Here is a 16,747-nt window from a genome sequence, read left to right as displayed (position 1 = left end):
AATGCACGAATTGGAATCGATTTTTGAAAAACTGAATTTCCGTGGAAATGGAAGCGAATCAAAAACCTTTTATTGCTTAATATTGTACTAATACACTTTCTTTTACTTTGGAAAACAGTTTCTAATCTATCGTTTTAATACAATTCCTTCAGTTGATAATTTATTTTCTCAATTCTCAACTTTTATTACTTTTCTTTAGAACGGTAATTAAATTTTGATTGCGTGCCCAATCAATTTTTTGCATGTCGATTAAGCATGCAAGCTAAATTGCAGTAATGTCTAAACTTTGATTGTTACTAGTTATACCAATCTTTCAAAATGTTTATTACAAAGTTGCACATTTTCGTTTTATTTATAATATTTTCCAAGACATTTGCAACAGAAAAAAGTAAGTACTATCTTTCAGGTATAGGTATATTTATTAGTATCAAGTACAACAATGTTTCAGTTAATTTTTATTAATAATTAAGTAAGAACCATTTTTGTGTCCCTCTGCCGTATGCCAGTGGAACTAGCGCGTGACTTGCCAAGACACTCACTGACCTTCAGGATTTCAGTGCTGTTGGATGGATGGTCAAACAACTCTCGGTCAAATATCGTCAAAACAATTAGATATGTGGACGAGCAATTCTACGACTCTTGTTTACTGTTTCTTGGAAGAAACTCAATTAACAGAATGCTCATCATCGAAAATCTGGTCTATATCAGCGACGTACCATAAGTTTACTCATAATGAATTTCAATCGGCCCAATGCTTTGTGCGTTCAAAAATATAAACCGAAACTCGCTGCCATTTCGTATCACTGGAATGAAACGGGAGCTGTACGATTACCATACGATTAATATGTCATGGGTCTATGACGCATGCTTACTTTGAAAGAAAAAAACACGAAATTACTTGCAGGATGTGTCTTTAAATATTACGAAGGGACGAGGATACAACGAATTGTAAAAGCTGCTCCTGACAGTTCAAAACTATCTGATATTGGATTTGTTATAAATGGGATTAAATAAGAAGACGAATTTGTCTCGTGATAATCACAACCTGAAGCATACTAATGATAATTAATAGTTAATCAAATTTATTACTTCGTATACATTATATTGTTAAACATTTGTGATATTGAATAGAATGACTCAATTCTATCTTTATTATAAAGTCCTTGAGTCCAAAAGCATCTAATTGGAAGTGAAGAGACGAAAAAATTCTAGAAGTTTCTTAGTACTGACTCCGACTTTCGACCAAATGCTTCTGGAGACTTTAATCAGGAGCGGCTTTGATTTATTAAGTTTATAAACGAAAATAAGAATTTCCGACTCTGGTTAAAATATCTTTATTCACAACTAGTACATAATATCTGATAATAATATTATACAATCGTTATTTTAGATGAATTTCTTTTTCTTTATTTATACTTTCCACAATTATGACTAAAATCTCGTCGGTAAAAAAAACTTCCATGTTTCATTTAATTATTGTCTTTTGGATTGAATGCACAACAATGTTTTTGGCAGAGCTTCTTATCCTAAACTAAAGGCTGTGAAGGTACTATTTGAAACCTTTATGACCAAAAAAGCACGCGCACACTTCTCCAGAGCTGCTTCGTTTGTTGTATTCTTATTATTTTCTGCAACTCTATCTATTAGTGCTATGATCACAGTTTCTTCATTATTCATGGCCTCGGTACTTTCAGCGTTCTAAGTGTTTGCTATCTCCTTATGTAGTTCTTTTTGTATCATTTCTACAGGTACTAAATCGTTAGCTAGAATATCGTCTTCATCTTCGCTATCTTCTTCATCCAAATACTGTTTTTCCAGTGTATTTTCATTCTATTTCCAAGCTAGTCATGGAATCAAAAATCGACCACGCAACCAATATCTGTAGCAAAGATTACTTTAGCGGAAAAACACTTGTGGTCATCACATACTGTAAATAAATACTGAAGCTACATGGATGCACAGAACTGTAACTTCAACTGTATGGAAATTCAACCAGCAAGGAATCGATTTTAACGCCAAGGCTTGTAGGGGATCTGTATAGGAATCAAAAAGTTTTTGTCGTTGTTTAAACCATCTAGGATATACAATTTGAACCTTAGATGTTGTTCATATTTGTTTCTGTTAGAGCCAGAGTCTCTTCGACTGCCGATGTCTACAGCCGTCACCTGGAGATCCTAACGGGAAGCTAGTTTGACTATTTTGGTCTAGAAGATGACATCATGATATATTTTTTTCTCTTTTCTCACCCTGGAAAACGGACGCATTGGTTAAGCGACGAAATTTGGAACCCTAAGGGTCACGTCGCCTGGATCCGATGAGATGGTTGTGGTTCAAGGTCAATAATATTACAACTAGTACAGACAGTACTACTTAGGTATAATATAACAGGTAATGAAGCTCGTCCAGTTCTGAAGATATTTCACATGTATAAAAAGAAAAATGAGACAAAGATGCATGGAAAGAAGTGTGTATTGATTTCAGTAATTGCGATGACTAAAATAACCATCAAAAAACTACTATCAATACTGTCAATTGAAAAATTATTATATATTTAATTCGATCTACAACTATTGGGATAATTATTCAAACCTGCACAGCTGAATGAGATTATCTGAGCTCGCTTTTTTGTACGGAATATAGAACGGAGCTTATGGTGACCTTGTTTCAACAAAACCATTTAACTTTTCATAACTTTTACAGAAACGTTTATTTCTACTTGAATAAATACGCGCGGGATAAGTAAACAAAATGAACTAAATTATATTCTGACATAAATAAACTTCATTCACGTCAGTAGTAGCGAAATTTTTCGAAAGACCTTTTTTAAGAGACTTTTCGTTATTATATATGATATTTTAATAAATTAAAATTTTATTTCGAACGAAACGTTCGATACTCTAGAATGTACAGGGTGCGGCAGCATAACTTCCTTTTTTAAAAAGTTCGCCATTTAGTCGGTAGATGTCGTAACGGAGTGCTAGTGGTCTCGTTCGAGAGGGGGGACTATAAAGTTTTGTCCCGGCACAGTTCAGTCGCCATCATGCGTTGGAACAGTGAGGAGCGTGCGTTTGCCGTTGAGGTTTACTTTTCGAGCGGATGTTCTGTGATCGCAACCCAGCGCGCCTTTCGGAATCGCTTTAATTTAGCCCCCTTGGCCCCTGTCCCGGACCGGAAATCAATTGTTACGTGGGTCACTACGTTCAGACAAACTGCAAGTGTGACAAGACGAAGAACTGGAGTCCCTCGGCCCATTAGATCACCGGAGAACATTGAGTTAGTTAGAACTTCAGTGTTGCGATCACCACGGCGTTCTGCGCGCAAACATGCGTCTGCCCTTGGACTTTCCGATCGTTCTGTGAGGAGAATACTTCATGATGATCTTCATTTTCATCCATACAAGATGGCAATTGTGCAGGAACTTTCTGAACGTGACTTCAATTCTCGGAGGAACGCGTGTGAGGTTTTTCTGGAAGTCGTTCCTGAGGACGCTATTGTTTTTTTTAGTGATGAAGCCCATTTTCATTTGTGTGGATCCGTAAACAAACAAAACATGCGCTACTGGGCTGATACCAATCCTCGACAATTGCATCAACGGCCTTTGCATTCACCTAAAGTCACAGTGTGGTGTGCAATTTACTCACGTGGAATTATTGGTCCCTGGTTCTTTGAGGAAAATGAAGTCACAGTGACAGTGAATTCGCACCGGTATGTAAACATGTTACAGGAATTTTTTTTCCCACGGCTAGATGAGTTGGACTTAGGGGACACTTGGTTCCAACAAGACGGAGCAACGGCACACACTTCAAGAACATCGATCGCTGTTATGAGGGAACACTTCCCAGAGCGCCTTATCTCAATTAGGGGCGATTTGGAGTGGCCAGCCCGCTCTCCCGATTTGACCCCTTGTGATTATTTCCTATGGGGTTTTTTGAAATCCCGTGTGTATGTGAACCGTCCAAGGACCCTACAAGATTTGAAGACGAACATCCAGGAAGAAATTACCAACATAACGCCTGCTATGCTGGCAAGAGTCATGACAAACGCCAGAAATCGGTTTACTCAGTGTATGGAGAATGGGGGACGTCACCTAACTGATTTGATCTTCAAAACTCAGTAAAACAAAACTTTATGTATGTGCCTGTATTATAAAAAACGAATAAAAATTTTCTGATTCATACAATAAGTTTTATTAACTTTTGAAAAAAGGAAGTTATGCTGCCGCACCCTGTATTTTCTGATAAACATGTTAAACTAGAAAAATGCCATAACGTATTCGATCATAGATTCCGGCCGCAGATAGTAATTTAAATTTGAAGATTATTGTAGCAGATAACATTTTTAATTTTCTTATGTATCGTTACAAGATTAGATTAATCAAAAATATATTCTATTCTATTGTTTCAAAGATATCATAATTAGATATAAGGAAAGTGTCGAATATTCAGTGATGTGGAATGTCGAAAATATTAAACAGTATCTACGTTTGACTTCGAAATAAAAAGAGGTAAGTTCCATTTGCATAAATAGTGTACTAGTTATAATAAACAAACTTTCTATCTCAACAACTAAGATTAGGACAAGCTGTAGATACTAGCAGCAAAATCTTACTTTGTAAAACCACAATCGGTTCACTGTAGATAAACAATCCATCATTAAGAATTGTAAAGAGTTGTACTTAATATTACAAGCGAATATAATTTCAGTAAAATTAAATACTTTAAAGTTTTTTTCCCTACTTCTACAGCTCTTTAATTGTCACACCTTGCTTTGCAATTTTATAAGGTATAGTCTGAGAAATATTTGTCAAAAATATTGTTTCCTTGATAGCATTTTTTCTGGACATGCCTCGACTACAAAGTCGATTAGATCTTTTCAATTTTTTGGCCTCTCTCTTCGCCAGGTACCAGGAAGACGTGTACCGAATCTGCAAATCGACTTTTCGATCGTTGATCCTGAAGCTACGGCTGCATTATTGTTCACAAAACTTTCATTTGTGAATAATTTGATACACCCCACACTTGCACAGCTCACAACTAACTACTGACTGTGAACCAGGAACCCTACTATCTAATAATTATTTTATATTTCCCTATTTACGTCAAGACATTAATTTTCTGTATAGTGTAGTTGTTTATCTATACTTTTTAATGATTCACTGATTCTGAAAATTGCGTAACCGACTTGAACAAGCTGTATACTTCAGTTCGCAGTGGGAAGTTTCGTCGCAACACCCCACGCAACGTATCGGATAAGTTTTTCCACTTAATTCAATTGTCTGCGTACAACCTCAGCCCATCACACGCCACGCCACGTCATCCTGACGCGATTCAAGATTCTTAGATGTATGTACATGTATTAGACATGTGGCGTGGGGTGGCGTGGCGTGTTGTTAGTGCGTGTCGACCTTTAGGATCCTGACAATTCTATAAATAAAGTTTTTTAAGGTCAGCGTTAAAACTTTTTAATGAAGTCATTGCAATGAAAAAATATTTGTATATTAAGCTATAAAGCTTTTGATAAAGTACGATTGAGGGTGGTATTGAAGATCCTAGATATATCGAAATATTCATAACAAACGGAAATATAACAGAACAGAACTATCTAAATGAATAGAAGATTCGATTAGTTGTGAACAATGAAACTCAAATACCTTGGAGTACAATATCAAGTGAAAGGAAGCACTTGACTCTGTCCACTTGATCCTAGATTCTCTTTTACCATCTCTGATCCATCTGATAAAATATTTTACTTTCCAATTTTGTTTTATGTCGTTTTTCCTTTGGCGTCTCTTTGTCTACTGTTTGGAGAAGGCGTTTTGTAAATACTATTTCGACTTTTAGTTCTGGTTAAGATATCATGACTTTAGTCGTTCAAAACAATAACTATTCGTTCAAATTTTTGTACTGTGGTTGTTCAAGTGTGTGTATTCATTAGTTTACCCCACGTTTTCGACCCTAAAGTATTGAACCATGGGTGTCTTTAGACTAAGGTTTTCTTTTTATTTTCAGGATGACCACAATGACGTCTTTGGTACCGCTGGAAAAAATGCAAAGTTTTAAATGTGCACTTTGCGACTACTTCCTGACAATACCTCCAATCATGTGTCTAGGTAAAGACGCGAACAAATATAAATGTGGAAGATGCGTACACATTCCATCAGAAGCGTCCATAAGAAATATCCTTTTCGAGAAATTAGCCGAACAATCTACTTTTCCCTGTACTTTTCCAGTCTGCGAAGAAGTTTTAACTTGGGGAACAGTCGAGGAACACGAAAAAGTGTGTCAACACAAACTATTGAAATGCCCTGTATCTTGGAGCTGCACGGAAGTCGTTAGCGTACTAGATTTAGCTAAACATTGTCTCAAGTTCCACAAAAAAAATGTCGGCGTCGATCAAATAACTAGTACCATTCAAGAAACTTTAGATAAGAAGAGAATCACTGTAATGTTACTTCTGGTACAGGATATACCGTTTTTATTATTCAAAGTAGTGACTTCGGATAATATTTGGATCAAAGTTTTTTCATTACGACCGTGCGAAAATTTTAAATACGAAATTATCGCCAGTAGCGATACCAACGAATGCTGTTTGTCTTTCAAGAATCCCGTAGAGGTGTATGTAGAAAACAAACATTGTAAAAAATGCACTTTGAATGAATGCGACAATAAACTTCACAAAAAATACAAGAAAAAAATCGACGAGGCTCTAGCAGATAATGGTTTTCATAAAATTACTAGAGATATAGTAAAAGAATTGAACATTAAGGAATTAAAATGTAGAGTTATCTTAGAAACAATAAATTAGATAAAATAACTCCACGTAGTTCATTTTAGTTATTAATTTTTCGTTCCTAATAATTCACTTCAACCACAATGTCAATCCTATTCCGAATTTTCATATCATCGGGGGTAATTGATGCAGAATTTATTATACGTTTCAAGTGCCTCCAAAAATTTATCAAAGTTATATATGGGGATGTGAATTCTCCCTGGAGTATAGTCCCCCTTTCCCATCCATCATATTTAAAGCTAATTGAACATGCTCCACACTTTAATATGTAAAGCAATATTTTCAAGAGATCCGTATACAAGATTCTTAGAAATTTTCATTTAATCAAATGATTATCCACAATCCCACCAAATACATTTATGTTTCATCGTTTCTGACAGTCTACAGTATGGAAGAAATGCCTATTTTCAGACACATAATATTGGAGGTTCTGTCTATTAACTACAGCACTACAAATTTGAAAAAGTCTTCTTCTTGTGCGACTCGATCAAAGTCTTACAGATAAAAGCTCATTCTATGGTAATATTCATCATTTTATGAATACTGATACTGTTTTATACAATACGGATGGTAATTGTACATGGGTTCCGTTATGTCTAGCAATTCTTCTGTCTTCAGATTCCCAACCCCAAGAATTCATTGCATTCGTCGGCTAACCAACTTACTAAAATCACATCTGTGTTCCAACGAAAAAAGTATAGATTAAAGTGACTCATTCTGTATATTTAGTCAACAAATGTGTATATTTGTATGCATATTAAGCAATGCTAATGAAATTTTTGTTTATAATACTAAGCTCTGTATACAAGGTGATTCAGTAATCGACGAGTTGTATGTGCAATTCCTTGTTTCTGTACTATAGTACAATATTTGGTACAAGTGCCAGTAATAAAAACTGTGGTTGCAATTTACCAGTTTCATATCTTACGACACCTTATGATTCTCTAGGCTCAAATAAAAAAGCTTTTGAAGAGCTAGGTAGGGCACTTGATATAAATTTGCTGGGCCAAGTAAATGATTAAGTTCCAAGTTGTGGTCTTGGATGGAATGTCGCCGTTGATCAAGATTTCCTTAAGATTTATTCCTATTTTATGGAGGGTACCTTCAGCAAGAAGCCTTGTTATAGAAGAGCTAGGTTTTGGTTAACTAAACCTGGAAATGTTTCCGATAAAACCATCCACATCTGGACTTAACCTTTATAATTTTAACAGAAACACAACAAAACTTTTCGCTGAAATCGAGCTGACCTTGCGATTGGTACTGATGATTGTCTCTAATCCTCCATGTTAGTGTTGTTTATTTTCCATCAAATCTAATACATTGAAACACGATATCCGATTTTGAGAATTTTCATTGCGATCATTTTGCTACGCCGTCGTTGAAGCTTTATTAACGATATTGATGGTGTGCTTCAAGTTAACATTTTGGGATTGGATTCTACCAAAGGTTATCAAAAAAGTTGTGTGAGAACGTCAAAAAATATCAATTTTTGTGCAAATCTGGAATTTATTAGGGAAAAATTTGGAGTGGAGCGTATTTTTTACTATCGACTTGACGCACTTTCTGTACGTCGCAAAATGTCTCCTTTCATTCAAACCTTGTTCAAAATCCGATCGAAAAAAGTTCCATTGGCGCGTCGCAAAAGGATCTGATCATATCGCATTCTATCGCAACATGATAGCAATTATAACTTTAGGAATCGGAAGATATCGTGCTTCAAGATAAGGGATTCCCCTTGGCGTTCCCTCGGAGCACACTTTTGACTATTTATTTGACGCGCTTTCTGTACGTCGCAAACTGTTGTGATCAAGTCGCTTTCTATAACGAAATGTCTCCTTTCAATCAAACCTTGTTCAAAATCCGATCGAAAAAAGTTCCATTGGAGCGTCGCAAAAGGATCTGATCATATCGCATTCTATCCAACACGATCGCAATTATAACTTTTGGAATCGGAAGATATCGTGCTTCAAGATAAAAGATCCCTCTTGGCGTTCCCTCGGAGCACACTTTTGACTATTTATTTGACGCACTTTCTGTACGTCGCAAACTGTTGTGATCAAGTCGCTTTCTATAACGAAATGTCTCCTTTCAATCAAACCTTGTTCAAAATCCGATCGAAAAAAGTTCCATTGGGGCGTCGCAAAAGGATCTGATGATATCGCATTCTATCCAACACGATCGCAATTATAACTTTTGGAATCGGAAGATATCGTGCTTCAAGATAAGGGATTCCCATTGGCGTTCCCTCGGAGCACACTTTTGACTATTTATTTGACGTATTTTCTGTACGTTGCAAACTGTTGTGATCAAGTCGCTTTCTATAACGAAATGTCTCCTCTCAATCAAACCTTGTTCAAAATCCGATCGAAAAAAGTTCCATTGGAGCGTCGCAAAAGGATCTGATGATATCGCATTCTATCCAACACGATCGCAATTATAACTTTTGGAATCGGAAGATATCGTGCTTCAAGATAAAGGATCCCTCTTGGCGTTCCCTCGGAGCACACTTTTGACTAACGACTAGACGCACTTTCTGTACGTCGCAAACTGTTGTGATCAAGTCGCTTTCTATAACGAAATGTCTCCTTTCAATCAAACCTTGTTCAAAATCCGATCGAAAAAAGTTCCATTGGAGCGTCGCAAAAGGATCTGATCATATCGCATTCTATCCAACACGATCGCAATTATAACTTTTGGAATCGGAAGATATCGTGCTTCAAGATAAAAGATCCCTCTTGGCGTTCCCTCGGAGCACACTTTTGACTATTTATTTGACGCACTTTCTGTACGTCGCAAACTGTTGTGATCAAGTCGCTTTCTATAACGAAATGTCTCCTTTCAATCAAACCTTGTTCAAAATCCGATCGAAAAAAGTTCCATTGGAGCGTCGCAAAAGGATCTGATCATATCGCATTCTATCGCAACATGATCGCAATTATAACTTTTGGAATCGGAAGATATCGTGCTTCAAGATAAAGGATCCCTCTTGGCGTTCCCTCGGAGCACACTTTTGACTATTTATTTGACGCATTTTCTGTACGTTGCAAACTGTTGTGATCAAGTCGCTTTCTATAACGAAATGTCTCCTTTCAATAAAACCTTGTTCAAAATCCGATCGAAAAAAGTTCCATTGGAGCGTCGCAAAAGGATCTGATGATATCGCATTCTATCCAACACGATCGCAATTATAACTTTTGGAATCGGAAGATATCGTGCTTCAAGATAAAGGATCCCTCTTGGCGTTCCCTCGGAGCACACTTTTGACTAACGACTAGACGCACTTTCTGTACGTCGCAAACTGTTGTGATCAAGTCGCTTTCTATAACGAAATGTCTCCTTTCAATCAAACCTTGTTCAAAATCCGATCGAAAAAAGTTCCATTGGAGCGTCGCAAAAGGATCTGATCATATCGCATTCTATCCAACACGATCGCAATTATAACTTTTGGAATCGGAAGATATCGTGCTTCAAGATAAAGGATCCCTCTTGGCGTTCCCTCGGAGCACACTTTTGACTAACGACTAGACGCACTTTCTGTACGTCGCAAACTGTTGTGATCAAGTCGCTTTCTATAACGAAATGTCTCCTTTCAATCAAACCTTGTTCAAAATCCGATCGAAAAAAGTTCCATTGGGGCGTCGCAAAAGGATCTGATGATATCGCATTCTATCCAACACGATCGCAATTATAACTTTTGGAATCGGAAGATATCGTGCTTCAAGATAAAAGATCCCTCTTGGCGTTCCCTCGGAGCACACTTTTGACTATTTATTTGACGTATTTTCTGTACGTTGCAAACTGTTGTGATCAAGTCGCTTTCTATAACGAAATGTCTCCTCTCAATCAAACCTTGTTCAAAATCCGATCGAAAAAAGTTCCATTGGAGCGTCGCAAAAGGATCTGATGATATCGCATTCTATCCAACACGATCGCAATTATAACTTTTGGAATCGGAAGATATCGTGCTTCAAGATAAAAGATCCCTCTTGGCGTTCCCTCGGAGCACACTTTTGACTATTTATTTGACGTATTTTCTGTACGTTGCAAACTGTTGTGATCAAGTCGCTTTCTATAACGAAATGTCTCCTCTCAATCAAACCTTGTTCAAAATCCGATCGAAAAAAGTTCCATTGGAGCGTCGCAAAAGGATCTGATGATATCGCATTCTATCCAACACGATCGCAATTATAACTTTTGGAATCGGAAGATATCGTGCTTCAAGATAAAGGATCCCTCTTGGCGTTCCCTCGGAGCACACTTTTGACTAACGACTAGACGCACTTTCTGTACGTCGCAAACTGTTGTGATCAAGTCGCTTTCTATAACGAAATGTCTCCTTTCAATCAAACCTTGTTCAAAATCCGATCGAAAAAAGTTCCATTGGAGCGTCGCAAAAGGATCTGATGATATCGCATTCTATCCAACACGATCGCAATTATAACTTTTGGAATCGGAAGATATCGTGCTTCAAGATAAAGGATCCCTCTTGGCGTTCCCTCGGAGCACACTTTTGACTAACGACTAGACGCACTTTCTGTACGTCGCAAACTGTTGTGATCAAGTCGCTTTCTATAACGAAATGTCTCCTTTCAATCAAACCTTGTTCAAAATCCGATCGAAAAAAGTTCCATTGGAGCGTCGCAAAAGGATCTGATCATATCGCATTCTATCGCAACACGATCGCAATTATAACTTTTGGAATCGGAAGATATCGTGCTTCAAGATAAAGGATCCCTCTTGGCGTTCCCTCGGAGCACACTTTTGACTAACGACTAGACGCACTTTCTGTACGTCGCAAACTGTTGTGATCAAGTCGCTTTCTATAACGAAATGTCTCCTTTCAATCAAACCTTGTTCAAAATCCGATCGAAAAAAGTTCCATTGGAGCGTCGCAAAAGGATCTGATCATATCGCATTCTATCGCAACATGATCGCAATTATAACTTTAGCAATCGGAAGATATCGTGCTTGAAGATAAGGGATTCCCCTTGGCGTTCCTTAAATAGTATCCTAAATAACGCTGAATCTGCCTCATCGCAAAATGATTATGATGACATCGCGTTTTATTGCAACATGATCGCAAAATTTTTTGAATCGGATGATGTCGTTCTCCAAATTAAAAGACCCTTTTCCATCTTAAATAACAATCCGTTTAATGAAAGGATCTTCTTCTGCAGGACAAGGAGTTGTTTACAGTCTTCCACTCGAAGTTTCGTTTGAATCTCGGTTAATCTGTAATATTTGTTTGTGTTTTAAACCAACAACACAGCAACAGTAAATGTTAACAGTCTTTAATTCTTTAATATCTTTAAGATACATACATACGGAAAAAACGTTGTGACAAGGTTCGGGTACTACAAATACCTGTACAAAACATTTAAAATGGTAGATGTAGAGTGTTTGATATGTACTGCAATAGATGAAGTTACACGTTAGAAACCGGTCATTGTCCCAGTTATTTATGCATCGATATTTGTGCTAATGATAATGACACACAATATCAAGAGACGTTTTACTTCGATTTATCATTTCACTATCGATTGTATCTGTCAAAAATCAAATAAATCAGTCATTTTTAGTTTACTGATTCGCCCGTTTGTTTGGTAACATTATAGGTCAATAGGTTTTTTTTCAACATTTTTCTATAAATAGTTGAAAAGACTCTCGGCGATAAGAGTTACCCTTGAGGAAAGTAGATGTCACGAAGGAACTGAAGGTCATCTTAAAGCTCTCTAGTCTCTTTTATTAAAGAATAAATTTGAAAACCTGGAGGTAATAAAATTTGTGTGCATATCGCACATAGGAAGATAAATTTTATAAATAGATCTCGTCCTTGATATTTACAACTTTCGTCCCTACGTTTAGAAATTACACGGTTTATCAGTTTTTATTGGATTAGAAGACAGAATCGGACTTATCGGTTTTGATTTGACGTGCGTTGGAACCAATTGTAAGTTCAGTCCGGATTTCATAATATTTGTTATGTTCTTTTGAATGGTATAGTGAGTAACGAATTTAGAGCCTCTTGTGTAGATTTTCTTTACCTAGTCTTAATTTCCAAATATTGATTCTGTAATCTCTAAGGGTTGGATCGTTTTTTTCTCACGCAAGTTTATGTAAAAAATTCATAAGTATCTTTTCTTTTTTTAGAACGTTTTAAGTGCCCCTCGTTCACTAACTTGGATCCAGAAGAAATAAAAACCGAGCCTCTTTCTTCTAAAGGAGATGAAAATTTTTATTGTGAGAACTACCTTTTCTACGAAGAAAATTCTTGTGAATGTGTTCCGATTGAAAAGTGTCCAGAAGTATATAATTTATTGCACTTGGAAATAGAAGCTATAATCAACGCTGAAAAATTTATAATGGGTTTGGATTTTTCCAGCCTTCTAGAAGGGGATATCTGGGAATTTTTCAAGTTGACTGTAATGAAATTAGGAATCATAACAGAGCGAGATTTCGAAAATTACGAAGATGAAAAAGATGTTGATTTAATTGAAAACGTCATTGAAGAAAATGTGGGAGCAGTTTTGTACAACTATTCCAGATATCTGGTCCTACTAACGAACAAATCCATTATTAGATCTATTAAGAAGAAATGTGGCGATAATCAACTTTGCATGACTGAATATCTGTTGAAAAAAAATGAGAAAAATATTAAAAAAATCGTGGAAGATTTCATGCCTGAATTTATTAGCGGCTTAAGAAATCTTGACGCAGATTTGAAAACACGTATTGCAGAACAATGCAAAGAAGACGAATGCGTCTTTGCTAGAACATTTTTAGTTACCTACAATATTATTATTGACCAGATTGAAACTTATATCAAACCAATTATTGAAAATTTGAGTCAAAACATTAGAAAACTGTTGTCACCATAGTTTTTTTCATATATCCTTACTACAGTAGTTTATTGATACTTAGATATATTCTAATTGTTGAAAATTAATATCAAAATATTGCGTTTGTACTTAAATCATTTCGATAAAGTATGGCTACTTATTGGGCGTTTCATTCCCTTCCCAAATCCCATATTACTGAAAATTCTAATGGGGTTACTCTGTATATTTAACACCGAAATTTTGAATCAAAATTAACAATACGGTTAAAAATCGTCAACCATTGGATGTAAAAATTGCACTTATATTAAGAAAAATAGTCAATATTTTCAGTGAATTTGTGAATATGGAAACAATTTCACACTAGGTGAGACTGATCCTTCATTATAGTCAGCAAAATATTGAGTAGCAGAATTTGAAAGAGGCCGTACGACCTGCGAAGACCAGCCAAACGTGATTCCAGAAATCTTGAAGAAAATTCACAAAGCGGTACTGGATGATCGTTGACTGAAAATTCGCGAGCTGGCGGACATAGAAAGCATTTCAAAAAGTGCATATTTACTGAAAATTTGGACATGAGTTAGCTATGTGCAAGATGGGTGTTGCGTTTGCTCATAATGGAACTAAAACAGCGTCGTGAAGATGTTTCCATCGAGTGTTTGACAATGTTTTATAGCATTAAAACGTATTTTTGCGCTATTTCATAACCATGGGTCCATCACAACACACCCGAAACAAAACAATGCTCTGAAAAGGCAAAGACCGTTTCACCTGCAGGCAAGATCATGGCGTTGGTTTTGGTGATGCGTTTGGGATAATTTTCATTAATTATCTTGAAAAAGGAAAAAACTATCAACGGCGAGTATGATTTCAACTTATTGCAACGTTTGAGACAAGAAATCAAGTAAAAACGGCTGTATTTGGCCAAGAAGAAAGTGTAGTTTCATCAAGATAATACACCAGCTCGCAGATTCGTTATTGCAATTGCCAAAATTAATGATTCAAAGCTGGAATTGCTACCTTAAGAAGATTACGTTGAAAAATAAATATATTTTTTTCCACAATTTTTGTGTTTTTTTTTGTTGGGCCAAATACATCTGAGATGTCTATTCTATTCTATCTTATATATTAAAAAAATTGATGATTTCCATTCCGAGTCCGTTCAGGCGTTCTACCCAACCGATTTGATTAATTTTTTTTTTCAATGAAAGGTATTGATGCACAGATCAGCCATCAACCATCGGATTTCATCTAATTTTCACCATTCTCAAGTTATACTCAAATGCGATTTCCCCCTTTACATTACTTATGGTAGTTTTTCACATACACACGTTCTATCCTCAATATCTCAGGTTATATTCAAGATAGAGACTTCCTTTTGGTTTAAGAACACTCGGTGAAACATCCTATTTCTTTTGAGTTTTTGAGCACTTAAATCGGTTGAGTTGGAGAGGAGCTAGGCGCGGATATTCAATGTGGAGTTTTGTAGGTTTTTGGCAATTTTTCTACATTCAAAGATCTATATCTCAGGTTCTAGTATAGCTACAGAGTTCGTTTTGGTTTAAGAACACTCGGTGAAACATTCTATTTCTTTTGAGTTTTTGATCACTTAAATCGGTTGAGTTGGTGAGGAGCTAGGCGCGGACGTTCAATGTGGAGTTATGGATTTTTGTAGGTTTTTGGCAATTTTTCTACATTCAAAGATCTATATCTCAGGTTCTAATATAGCTACAGAGTTCGTTTTGGTTTAAGAACACTCGATGAAACATCCTCTTTCTTTTAAGTTTTTGAACACTTAAATCGGTTGAGTTGGTGAGGAGCTAGGCGCGGACGTTCAATGTGGAGTTATGGATTTTTGTAGGTTTTTGGCAATTTTTCTACATTCAAAGATCTATATCTCAGGTTCTAATATAGCTACAGAGTTCGTTTTGGTTTAAGAACACTCGATGAAACATCCTCTTTCTTTTGAGTTTTTGAGCACTTAAATCGGTTGAGTTGGAGAGGAGCTAGGCGCGGATATTCAATGTGGAGTTATGGATTTTTGTAGGTTTTTGGCAATTTTTCTACATTCAAAGATCTATATCTCAGGTTCTAATATAGCTACAGAGTTCGTTTTGGTTTAAGAACACTCGATGAAACATCCTCTTTCTTTTGAGTTTTTGAGCACTTAAATCGGTTGAGTTGGAGAGGAGCTAGGCGCGGATATTCAATGTGGAGTTATGGATTTTTGTAGGTTTTTGGCAATTTTTCTACATTCAAAGATCTATATCTCAGGTTCTAATATAGCTACAGAGTTCGTTCTTTTCTATTATAATGATTTCTGATACTTATTTAATGGATTCGACGCGAGCGAAGCCGCGGGTAAAAACTAGTTACTATAAATAAAGTCTGAAAAGCCCTGAAAAGGGATTAACTCCATCTACAGCTTTAAATTTGACCTTGTATCTGTCAGCTGTCATTGGGTTATTACTTTGCACCCTTAAAAATCCCTCAATCGTATTTGATACACATTTCAACATTGAAAATTAATGTGAAATTCCAGTAATTTAAGCACAAACTAAATACAAGTATTATGAATAATATCGTGTTTGAAAAACGGCAAAAATACTTAGTTTCAGCTGCATTAAATTCAACGAAACAGATCTAAAAAGTATCTATGGAGTCCTTAATACCACCATTAAAGAGAAAAATAATATAAAACAATTTTTCAGTGAAAACTAAGAAACGTTACCACGGGTATATACGAGGAAATCGATTGTCTACCCCACTGTCGCCATTTTGATGTAGATCAGCTGTTTAAAACTATTAAATGCAGAACTATGTATAGACGTTTATTTTTTTTTCACGCAGGGTTATTAGCGAGTAAATTGTAATACTTAGTTTGTAGTTGTCCAGGTATTTTCCAAGTTTCTTTGAGTCTACTTTTGAAGTAGCTTCTCCAGTGAATATGGAAGTTGATTCATTTTTCGTTCGTTGTCATATTTTAAACAATCGATTTAGAGGTATTTCACTGTTAATTCACTATTGTACATCCCGCACATTGGTTTGTGATTTCCCGTTTTAAAGGTTTCGTAAGGTTTGTATTGGTTCTAATTTGCTTTTCCTTGCCATTTTTCTTGGAT

At 36.1% G+C, this 16,747-nt stretch overlaps 3 protein-coding genes across 3 annotated transcripts in view; 2 read left to right on the top strand and 1 right to left on the bottom strand.

Annotated features, from left to right (window-relative positions):
- The window catches only part of LOC130452921 (neuroglobin-like), an 87,802-nt gene that overhangs the window by 22,522 nt on the left and 48,533 nt on the right, over nucleotides 1-16,747 (bottom strand). The gene's annotated exons all lie outside the window — the stretch shown is intronic.
- Nucleotides 248-14,689, top strand: LOC130452917 (uncharacterized). Its single transcript, XM_056792446.1, has 2 exons — nucleotides 248-388; nucleotides 12,940-14,689. The coding sequence occupies exons 1-2, from the start codon at nucleotides 319-321 to the stop codon at nucleotides 13,665-13,667; spliced, it is 798 nt and encodes a 265-aa protein (XP_056648424.1). The 5' UTR covers nucleotides 248-318; the 3' UTR covers nucleotides 13,668-14,689.
- On the top strand, nucleotides 4,376-7,097 carry LOC130452918 (uncharacterized). Its single transcript, XM_056792447.1, has 2 exons — nucleotides 4,376-4,504; nucleotides 6,009-7,097. Exon 2 carries the CDS (start codon nucleotides 6,010-6,012, stop codon nucleotides 6,802-6,804), a length of 795 nt encoding a protein of 264 aa, XP_056648425.1. The 5' UTR covers nucleotides 4,376-4,504; nucleotide 6,009; the 3' UTR covers nucleotides 6,805-7,097.

Source organism: Diorhabda sublineata, chromosome 2 (assembly GCF_026230105.1).
Source record: "Diorhabda sublineata isolate icDioSubl1.1 chromosome 2, icDioSubl1.1, whole genome shotgun sequence".
NCBI classification, from domain to species: Eukaryota; Metazoa; Arthropoda; class Insecta; order Coleoptera; family Chrysomelidae; genus Diorhabda; species Diorhabda sublineata.
Note: the sequence above shows the minus strand (reverse complement) of the source record. Positions and strands in the feature narration are given on the sequence as shown.

Bases quoted from the DNA above. Each gene is read 5' to 3' on its own strand.
- LOC130452917 (XM_056792446.1), top strand. From the start codon at position 319: ATGTTTATTACAAAGTTGCACATTTTCGTTTTATTTATAATATTTTCC. The intron at 389-12,939 runs GTAAGTACTATC...TTCTTTTTTTAG, and splicing joins GACATTTGCAACAGAAAAAA to AACGTTTTAAGTGCCCCTCG.
- LOC130452918 (XM_056792447.1), top strand. From the start codon at position 6,010: ATGACCACAATGACGTCTTTGGTACCGCTGGAAAAAATGCAAAGTTTT.